This window comes from Cervus canadensis, chromosome 3, assembly GCF_019320065.1.
Source record: "Cervus canadensis isolate Bull #8, Minnesota chromosome 3, ASM1932006v1, whole genome shotgun sequence".
Classification (NCBI taxonomy): domain Eukaryota; kingdom Metazoa; phylum Chordata; class Mammalia; order Artiodactyla; family Cervidae; genus Cervus; species Cervus canadensis.
This window is the reverse complement of record NC_057388.1, coordinates 29396231-29406988: the sequence shown is the minus strand read 5'-3', so window position 1 is coordinate 29406988 and position 10758 is coordinate 29396231. Positions and strand designations below refer to the sequence as shown.

General features: G+C 39.6%; 1 protein-coding gene across 1 annotated transcript; it reads left to right on the top strand.

Moving 5' to 3' along the window:
* Nucleotides 1-889: 889 nt before the first annotated feature.
* On the top strand, nucleotides 890-8772 carry TOMM7 (translocase of outer mitochondrial membrane 7). Its single transcript, XM_043462817.1, has 3 exons — nucleotides 890-1084; nucleotides 4337-4385; nucleotides 8540-8772. Exons 1-3 carry the CDS (start codon nucleotides 982-984, stop codon nucleotides 8553-8555), a joined length of 168 nt encoding a protein of 55 aa, XP_043318752.1. The 5' UTR covers nucleotides 890-981; the 3' UTR covers nucleotides 8556-8772.
* The last annotated feature ends 1986 nt before the right edge of the window (nucleotides 8773-10758 follow it).

The following is a 10758-nucleotide window of genomic DNA, read 5'->3' as shown; positions in this document are numbered from 1 at the left end:
TTTAATCTCCTCAATGATGCCAATTGTGCAGCCAGGGCTGAGGATCACTGCAGTTCTAAACGGAGGGCAAGATGGGTGCTGACTGCAATGAAATTCGCCAACTTCTCTGAAAACGTCCTGATTTTCATGCGAACTTTCCCAAACTTTAGAATGCTGACAAGTAATTTAAAATGTAGAAATAAACAACCAGATACTTTGGGAGTCAAAGAAGATATGAATAGACGCTCTGTCGGGCGTCCGTTTGTGACCTTCCTTGATTCCTTGGTGGCTCAGACGGTAAAGCGTCTTCCCGCAATGCAGGAGACAGGGGTTCGATCCCCGGGTCGGGAAGATCCCCTGGAGAAGGAAATGGCAACCCACTCCAGTACTCTTGCCTAGAAAACTCCATGAATGGAGGAGTCTGGTGGGCTACAGTCCATGGGGTCACGAAGAGTCGGACACGACTGAGCGACTTCACGTTCACTTTTCGCTTTTGTGATCTTCCTTTCAGATCGACCTTCAGTTTGAAGAAACAAACTGATAAAGAGGGAAGTTAAACAACTTGTCCAAGAATACACAGCAAGTGAGAATAAAAGTTGGGACTAATATTCAGTCCTTAATGTTCCTTCCCTGTTAGAAAAAAACACTTTGAGATAAACTTTGAAAAGCGGGTGAGGCTGTAGGAAGGGAAAGGGCGTTCCGGGCTGAAGGAATCCCCTGAGCATTGCCCCAGGCATCCAGCAATCAAAGAAACCTGACAATTCCTAAATAGTGCAAAAGGAACTTGAACCTCCTAACGAAAAGAATCAACAACGCATGCGCTTTCCACAGGCGGGGCCGCGGAGGGGCGAGGCAGGTTAAGGGCGGTGAATTGCGACCTTCGTTTGGCGACGCTCACGACTCCTGCCGTAAAGGCCGGTGTGGCGCGTGCGCGTCTCCTTTCGTTCCGATTCCTGACGCGTTTGCTCCTGTTGTCTCACGGTTGTCGCCAGCCCTGTCGCAATGGTGAAGCTGAGCAAGGAGGCCAAGCAGAGGCTGCAGCAGCTTTTCAAGGGAGGACAATTTGCCATCCGCTGGGGTTTTATTCCTCTCGTGATTTACCTGGGTCAGTGGGAGAAGAACCTGGTAGGAGACGGGAGGGAAGGGGTTGCGGATGCTGAGACTCCATTTTGGCCTGAGGCGTGAGGGAGAAACCCAACCACGCCGAGCACGTCTTTCGAGGCTCTCTGGTCAGGTGTGGTCCGTCTAAGCTGAGTTCATGTTCTTGTTCTACGCCCCCCCCCCCTCCTTTTTTTTTCTTTCTGGTCTTGAACAAGTCACGTAATATTTCCCATGCTGTTAATACATCTGTAAGCAAGAGGTGACCTACTTTTCAGGATTTGGGGGACCTGAAAAGTCCTGATATGCCGTGGACCTGAAGACCTGATGTGTGTGAAAGTGATTAATTCATAGTTGGACACTAGGTGTGTTTCCGGGAAGTTTCCACTTAGGTAGGCCTAAGTGGAAAGAGGTTCGTAAGCCTCATGGGTATGCCACTGCCTTGAGGCATGATTATGACAATAGTTGTTGGATGCTTCTGCGTTCTCACGTGCAGGTAGAGGTTTTACGCGCGGGGAAACCGAGGCATAGAACAGTTTTGTTCGCTGAAGGCCACACAGCTGTCAAATGGGGGAGCTATGAAGTCAAGCAGTGGGCCATCAAGGCCCATACTCTTAACCACCATGCTGTATTGCAGAAATTTGAAAATGGTAAGGCACGTATTTTTGCCTAGGACCACACATTGAGACTTTACACTGTTTCTCGCCTGGGGTAGTTTTGTAATTTTAAACTGATTGCCTTGTTCAGGCAGTAGGATGGAGTGGATAGCGTTTCGCCTTTGTCAGTTTGAGCGTAGATTTTGACATTTTGTAAAACTCCGGTTCACATTTCACAATCCTATGATTTTTAACTAGATGCTGCTTCTTGTTTTTGGTTTTATGTTTTTTAGGTGTCATGTCTTTTGTAAAACGCAGTACATTCACTCAGCCTTGATGGAGCGTTTGATTATGCTGGATATTCTGTAGGCAATTGTGGCTCCCATTTCCCCATGACTTGCAAGCCAACTAATAACCTGGAGATACTTCAGAATGCAGGGCTTGAAAAGACCCTTTTCTTCCCCTATTTTGAACGCACTTTTGGGGGGGGGGGCGGGGTTTGGCTGCACCGTGGTCATGTGAAACATCTGCTGCCAGATATTGAACCTGCACTGCCTGCAGTGGGAGAGCGGATTCTTAACCGCTTCCCGAACTACCCGGGAAGTCCCTACAACACATTTTTTCAAAACTACTTACCTATTTGGCTGTGCCAGTTCTTAGTCGTAGCTTGTAGGATCTAGTTACTTGACCAGGGATGGATCCTTGGCCCCCTGCTTTGGGAGCAGAGAGTCTTAGCCACTGGACCACCAGGGAAGTACTGCATTTTTAAAAGAAGCATTAGTTCCCTGGATTTTAGTAACTTTGTGTAGGTGTTGAAAATTAGAGCGAGCAAGTAGCCTGCTCTTACAGGCTGTTGTTCCCCTCCTTCTCCCAACTGTCCTCCTTGCCAGCCTTCACTTAACTGTAGAAGGGCCCAGTTTTGCTAGGCAAACACTGGGAGGAGCTGTCCTTTTAGCTAAGGAAGGAAGTTAAAGGGCCTTTGATTCTTCCCCATCTTTGTTCTATGGCATTTTTCTATTGTTGTGTATGTTGGGTCCAGTTTTACTCTGCTCCTGCTTTCTTTGTCCGTGTGGATTCTTTGCTCTTCTGTAAGTCTTTTTCAGGTACCTTTTTCGTCTCTCCTTTTTGAAATTCCTTTTCTGTTGCCAGAAAGCTTCAGCTGGTTGTTAAAATCTGTATAAGGAAGGTTTTGGTCTGAAGAGTAGATAATGCTTTTCTTTTCCACCCTAAAATTATGTTCCATTTTGTGCACACTGGCTGTGTTCTCTTTGCTAGGGTTACCAGTAATCCTGCTGTTTAGTGCTGGTGCCCTGTGTCTAGCTCAGGTGGAGACTGATGTTAAGGCTATCTTTTTATTTGTCCTTGTTAACCATTGTTTTTTCCTTATACTGTATCTAAGCTTAATTTTAGGTCTGACCTAGTTCCCATGCTTTACTTATCCACTTTAGATCTCAGTAAAACCTTGCAAGTGCATATTGAATTTCTCATGTAGTTTAGGTTCAAACATAACCTTTTAGGGCTTCTGGAAGGACAGTGGGAATATAGTGCTATAAAATAGGACAGTGACCCGATAAAGCATATGTTTGGACATTTACCAACAAAAAGATTTTAGGGAGTTACCTGTTGGAAGACAGTTCTCCATAGTGTCTTGAATTTCTATAAATCTTGTGAGCAGAAGCAGTGACCACCCTTTGTTCATGCTTTTAAGGATGTTTGTAGGGTAGACAGCTTTGGAAAATAATACCAGGGTCAAGGGGAGGCATGCTGTCCCTGCCCATTATAAAAGATTCTGGTTCCCCAAACACAGGGTCAGGGTTCATCTTTAAATGCTGATTAGTCTGATTACAGCTGTTGCTTGTAATAAGAGCATTGATTTAATAAACAATAGCTTGAAGTTTTTTTCCCCTCTATCACCAATCTTTGGTTGCTTTGTAAAGAGAGGCTCATGGGGATAAAATATCTTCAATTTTTTTCTTTAAAAAAGTATAATTTTTTACAGAAACAGACTCACAGACTCACAGAACAAATCGTGTAGGGTGGGGAAGAATGAGGGGAAGGGATAGTTAGGGAGTTTGGGATGGACAGGTGTACACTGCTGTATTTAAAGTGGATAACCTACCTACCTTGCAGCACAGGGGCTCTGCTCAGCCTTATGTGGAAGCCTGGGTGGGAGGGAGTTGGGGGAGAATGGATACATGGATGTGTATCGAGTTCCTCTTCTCTCACCTGAAACCAGCACAGCCTTGTTAATCAGCATAGCGTTTTTAATCAGCTACATTCCAATACAAAATAAAAAGTAAGTTTTAAAAAAAATACATGCCTTTAAAAAACAGTCTTAGCGCTCTTTGTAGTCCTTCATTCAGTTTGATTTGGTAGTTTGTCTTTTTTGTGGGTAATGACTAAGAATGAAAGACAGTGTGTGCTAAGGGCTACTATTACAGTAATAAGGTTGTCTTTCCTACTGATTAGTTCTGCACATGATCACATACTCTAGTGAAGATTCAAAACTGTTCTGTTGCACAGGTAAATCTAGGTAGTTCTGGTAGATGTGGATGTTATTCTAGCTACCAAGTATTGATTTAGAAAGAAAACATTGTAAATTTTTTGTCTGCTAGAGTTTTAATTGGTCTTCGTTCTCTTTCTTCCCTCTCCTTTTCCCCCAGGATTTAAGAGGGGTGCAGATCCTGGAATGCCTGAACCAACTGTTTTGAGGTACTGCTCTTACAAATAAGCATCGCAGGGCAAGTGTTCATATATAAGTACTAAATCATGGCAAGCAGAAGAGAAGTAGTGCTAGGTATTGTAATGGAGCTTTATCGGTCAGGTGTAGTTTTGGGCTGTTGGAAAATTGCAACAATTTGCAGACCAGTCTAACTTTCATTATCAGGTAACTGCTTTCTCTCCTCTTCCTAATTTTTACTTACTGTGCTGTGTTATATCCATAATGAAGCATGTTTTAAAAGGAAAAGAACTAACTTATCTTGCCACTTTAAAAGCTGAACTGTTCTTAATTCCCATATTCCTGTCTTATCCTTATTAAGATATGCGGAACTTTTTGTATGATTCTAACAACAGTACAGAGGATTTTTTTTTCACCCCAAATTAGAATTGATAGTCCATGTATTTTCCACTTGTTGATCACTTAGGTTTTTCAGGGTTTTTTTTAGTATTTTAACTAACAATATAACAAACATTTTTATGTGCATAGGTTTTATAGATTTTGATTTATTTCCTTGTGATAAATTCTTATGGGATTAATGTCAGTGTACAGACATTTGTGGCTCTGAAAATGCATTCCTTTCAAATTTCCTTTCTCCAAAACAACCTTGATGGTGTTGGATAAACATTGGTAATAACCTCCACATACACACACACAGCTAACACAGAGTATATGTATTCATATACTCACATGCACGTGTGTGTACATACTTGTGAAAACCATATGTATGCATGTGTGTATATATATGTGTGTGTGTATGTGTGAAGGCAGAATCTGGAACAGGAAGAATTGCTCTGTAGAAAGGACTGATACTCATAGCACTGTGATGAGTAGCGCCCCTGCACACGTGCTGTGGAATTCCACCTTGACCTTCTGTCTCCCAGACATTTCTTGTGGATTGTCCTAACAGACTTTTTACTGCTATTCTAGATCTTCTGTTTCGTCACACTCTTAATCTAAGCTACTATTTTCTAGAATGGGAAGAATAATAATGGTCATATTACTAACAGTCATTTGTAGCGTGTCAGCCACTGTATTAAGTGCTTTATATACAGCATCTCTAATTGTTACTTCAGTCCTTCAGAGCTGATCATACAGTCGGTGGGTGGTGGAGTATGTCTTTCTCCAAGGCCTGTACACTTTCTACTGGGTCATGTGGCCTCCCCCAGATAATATGATCTGCTACTTTACTTAGCACAATGCCATCTGATATGAATTTCCTCCACCTTCTCTGCCTTGCCAGTCTCTCCTTTTCTCAAAGCAAGGTTTTTTCTTCAGGATTCTGCCAAACGTGCTGTCTACATGTTCATTTATGCTGTTACTCTTTACTGATAAAATTCTTCAATGAATGGTCTTCACTCCCTGCTTCCTTTCTTCACTTCCATCTCTTTTCTTAATCTTTTGTGGTACAGCCTCTTAAAACTGCTTTCAGAGGTCCCCATCAAGCTTTTTTTTTTTTTGAGTTTTTACTCCTTGAACTATCAGTTTTAGTTTTTGTAAAATGGGGACTCAGGTAACGTGTCTGCTACTGAGTAGCTGATTGATCTTAGACCAGTTATTTCCTAAGTGAAACAGTACCTTAGGGAATACTATCAGAGATGGGACTACCTGGTCAAGCTGTGTGAACATTTTTCAAGGACTGAAAATTATCATCAAATACTTACTTCCAAGAGGCTATTAACCTAAGATGAAGTTTCGTCTTTTATAAGTTTATACTATCTAATTTTTTTTAAAATTAATTTATTTATTTTTTCAGTGGGTTTTGTCATACATTGACATGAATCAGCAATAGATTTACACGTATTCCCCATCCCGACCCCCCCTCCCCCCTCCCTCTCCACCCGATTCCTCCAGGTCTTCCCAGTGCACCAGGCCCGAGCACTTGTCTCATGCATCCCACCTGGGCTGGTGACCTGTTTCACCATAGATAATATACATGCTGTTCTTTTGAAATATCCCACCCTCACCTTCTCCCACAGAATTCAAAAGTCTGTTCTGTACTTCTGTGTCTCTTTTTCTGTTTTGCATATAGGGTTGTCGTTACCATCTTTCTAAATTCCATATATATGTGTTAGTATGCTGTAATGTTCTTTATCTTTCTGGCTTACTTCACTCTGTATAATGGGCTCCAGTTTCATCCATCTCATTAGAACTGGTTTAAATGAATTCTTTTTAACGGCTGAGTAATATTCTATAATATCTAATTTATAAGATTGTCCTGAGAATTTAATAAGATTATTGTATGTAAAGTATTAACAGTGCTTGACACATAATGTATGAGCAATAAACTTAATAATAATTTTTAGCCTTTCTCTGTCATCTCCTTCAACCCACTTTTTCTGCTGTGAAAACCAGGCTCTAGCTACATGATACTGTGTGTGAATTTCAGAATAAACTGTATTCTTTCATGCCTTTGTCTGTATGCTTGTTCTCTGTCCGCCTGGAATGCTTCTTCCCTCAGTTTCCACTAGATGAAAACCTACCTTTAGAAAAGCTCAATCTCAAATTTATCACCTCTTCCTTAAATCTTTTCCACCTTCTCCTAGCAGAAACTGCTTCATTTTTTGTGTTCCATGTCTCATTCTCTGCTTTGTATTATGCTTGTTGCTTGTTTTCATTCGTTTTGTCCTGTGAGTATCTGAAGTAGCTGCCAGATACTTTGGGAACACTTTGAAAGTGCTGAATTAACTTAATTAAAAGATCCTAACTTCTTTGTGGTGTTGGGACAGGAATTGATAAAGCATTTCTTCTTGTACAGTTTTTAGACTGGACCTGCGTGCTGAGAAACAGCATTTTGTGCTCCAGGTGATACAAAACCCAGAAGTGGGGATAGATGTGCCCTTCTGTTGTATTGGCTTCAGATATCTCACCAAGAGTTGACCTTTCAAAGTGAGGCAGCCACCCCCCACTGCTTTTTCATGTCTTTATTGTCATCTCAGTGCTTCTCTCCTTTCTGGTGGTGATGATCATTCTTTTCTGTCATTAGGAACATTTTCTGATTTCTTTCCAGGGGTATTTGTGATTTAGGAAGGAACTGAGTGCTGAGAAGGGTTATCCTGTTACAGAATTTGGTATACTATGCTACTTATACTGGGAAGACTGACTAAAAAGGTCTTCCTGGGTTGCCTAGTCTGTACCCTGAAAGGAATAGACTTGTATTTGTCAGGGTTTTCAGTAATGTAACTGTTTTATTAATGTAAAACTCAGGAATATAAAGTTCATTGTTTATATACAAATTTATTTATATAGTACTTATGAAAATAATGTGGTTCAAGATTTACTGGTGTATTTCCCTTGTTAAGATGTTGGATTCCTTGGGATTAGGTCCCCATTCATCAGTATCCATCCTCTTTCACACAGGATGGTTCTGTGTATTAGGTTGTTTGATATGAATGCCTTATTCAAAATGCAATATTTAGTGAATAAGGGGCAATATCTTAGTAAAACATTATTTAGGCAAAATACATGAATATTAACTAACTGGGAGAATGATTGTTCCCATTATCTGTATAAGGCCAAGGAAGATTTTCTTTTCTGTTTATCTTAGATGCTCATTACCAAGGAGGGAGAGACCTTGATAAATGAATATTTTGTTTTCATATCTTAATTGTATGCAAATATACTTGGGATTTAATGGGAGATTTTAATACACTTTTGAAAGTTGAAAATAAGTGCATGTTGGTTTGCTTTATACACAAAAGGAAAATACTTTCTAAATACAAACTTAATAGAATGCTCATATTGTCATTTTGTAATGCAATTTTATTTAAGTTGACTTACTACTAGAAACTACATTTTTAATCAACAGGACTTAGAAATAAGACACATCTTGTCTCCTTCCTGTATCTAACAAGGATGTACCTTTATTTTCTGGTTTCATCAATCCTTCATGTCACTCTTTTGATTGACCTCAATTTCTGTTTTCCTTTTTGTTTATAATAGGTAACTACAATTAAAAGTAATAAAATTGTATTTATTTAAATAGGTCTCTGATTTTTTTGCTCAGTGAGATTGATCCTGCTAATTCTGAATTTGATGGTTGAGTAAACATGAACATAAATGTATAAAATCTTCTAGTTCTTAAGCTGTGTTTGAGAAGTTTTTACTTTGGGGTTTAATTTATTTCTCCTCTTCACAAACATTTTAGCTTACTTTGGGGATAAAGGACTGTTTGGTCATCTGGTTTTGGAAGCAGTCAATGCAGAGGAACAACATGGAAGGTGTGCTCTCTGGCTGGGATAAAAGATGGGACATCGTTCAGACGGTCACCAGTTGGATGGCACAGGGCTCTTACTTCTCAGATGCATCTGTGGCAGAGTGGAACCTCTACTGACTTATTTATGATAGACTGTATTAAAATAAATGTTTTTAACAATGTTATGTCTTGAGTCCTTTTTGAATTGAACCTAATAGGACTGTCAGGTAAAAATTTAGCCATTTGGTACTTTTTCAAAACAGGGATCTGTGTGTCTAGATGATACTTTGAAAAATAAGAACATTTCCAAGTTAATTCATGTCCGTTCCCTTAACAAATGGATTCTAGTTTCCCTTTGCAGTGAATTAATAACTCCTTTTGAGATGTTCTGAGGTAGTAAAAGGAGAGAGAGCTCTCTGTGACATACTGGGCCCAAACTTCCAGGGGTGATGTTCTAATGAAATAGGATTCTTTGGCTGTGTTGGCAGGGCATGAGAATGGCATTGGAGGCTTATATGTCTGATTTGTGAGTTAAATGTGAGTCTTAAAATTTCCCTCACTAGGAAGCTGGAGGTGGCTGAGCAGGAGCCCATGGAGAGCTACACAGAACAGTAGTACTTCCTATTTTCTGATAAATGCATTTATGGGAACTAGTTCAGTTCTATGTTGTGGTTTCCTGGGACCTTTATCTGTATTTGAAAGCACCCCTCACCTCCCTTTTTCTTAAACTTAGCTTCTGTAATTCTAACAAAATAGATCTATTTACTTATTTTGGGGAATTGTAATTAATTATAGGAAAGTAGGCCTGGAACAAGAGATGACACAATTTGGGAGGAGCCCATTGGATTGAATGTTGAATGTTTTAAACGTCTGGGTCAGAGATTGATTATGAATGTAATCTCAGGTAACTGGAGCAATCATTACCAGAAATTTCCTCCTTATTTCTAATGTAATGCCCTCTTGGCAATTTAAACCTATTTTCTCAAGTTTTGTTATCTTTGCCATGGAGATGTAGACTATTATGGAAGCTTATTGTATAAGGGAGTTTTAAAGTGGAATTCTTGAGAGCTAACTGCAGGGAAATCATTTCTGGTATGTACTTCATGTAATTGCTTTAACATTTCATGAATCTGAGCACGTATGATTTTGCTAAGAGCTCTGACTAGGTTTTAAATCCTCTAGAATTGCTTAAAATTGTGGCTGCCTTCTTCTACACCCCCATTCGTTCTACTAAATGGGTTGTCAGTGAATTTTTGTTAGTATTTTGGTACACATTTTTCTTTTTCACTTAGGCTTTCTAGAACTTGAGAAAGCTATGACAAGTGCCCAATTTGATAAAATACTTATATGGGTAGGAAACAAGTGGTTTTGTACTTTTAGGAGCTAACTTGTAGCTGTTTATAAAACCCCCAAATATTTTTTAAGTAAGAAATTGGGAATTAAGTAGAAAGGGACTAGTTCCTAGTTCTTATATCTGAGGAAGCTAAGGAACAGAATTTAAGCATTTGTTCAAGGCACAGGATAAGAACTGAGACTAAGTCTACACTTTAAAGTTTATTTCTGAAGGTTTGTGAAATGTTTATAATTAAGCTGCATTTTATTGAACTTTAGATTTTAGGACAGTGCAGTCCTGTTGATCTAACATGAGTCTGTTCTGTGTTAAACACTAGAGAGTCCTTACAAATACGATGGTTTCTTTTTATTTTTTAAAAAATTTAAAAGTTGGAGTATAGTTGCAATGTTGTTGTTGATTTTTGCTGTGTAAAAGATTATTTCTGACCTTAATTTCACTTAGACAAACCCTGAGCTGATAGGACCTGATTTGAGTCCTGGTCCTGCTACTTAGTTTCTACTGCCCTTCATAGAGAAGTCACTTACTCTTTAGACTGGAGTTTCTTCCGCAAAATAGGGATAATACTTGTCTCAATGTATTAGTCCCTAAACCACAAGAATACTGGAGTGGGTAGCTGTTTCCTGCTCTGTGTGGTTGGCATGGCTGATCCTAGACTAGCAATCCTAGGCCTAGAAGCTTGTTAGCAGAGCACATTTTCAGCTCTTCCTGGATCAGAAATGGGATGACCTCCAATGATCTGTGTTGTAATTACTTCCAGTGTTGTTTTAAATTAAACTTGTTATTTGAGATAGCTGTAGAATTCAATACAGTTTAAGAA

Bases quoted from the DNA above. Each gene is read 5' to 3' on its own strand.
- TOMM7 (XM_043462817.1), top strand. From the start codon at position 982: ATGGTGAAGCTGAGCAAGGAGGCCAAGCAGAGGCTGCAGCAGCTTTTC. The intron at 1,085-4,336 runs GTCAGTGGGAGA...CTTTTCCCCCAG, and splicing joins TCCTCTCGTGATTTACCTGG to GATTTAAGAGGGGTGCAGAT.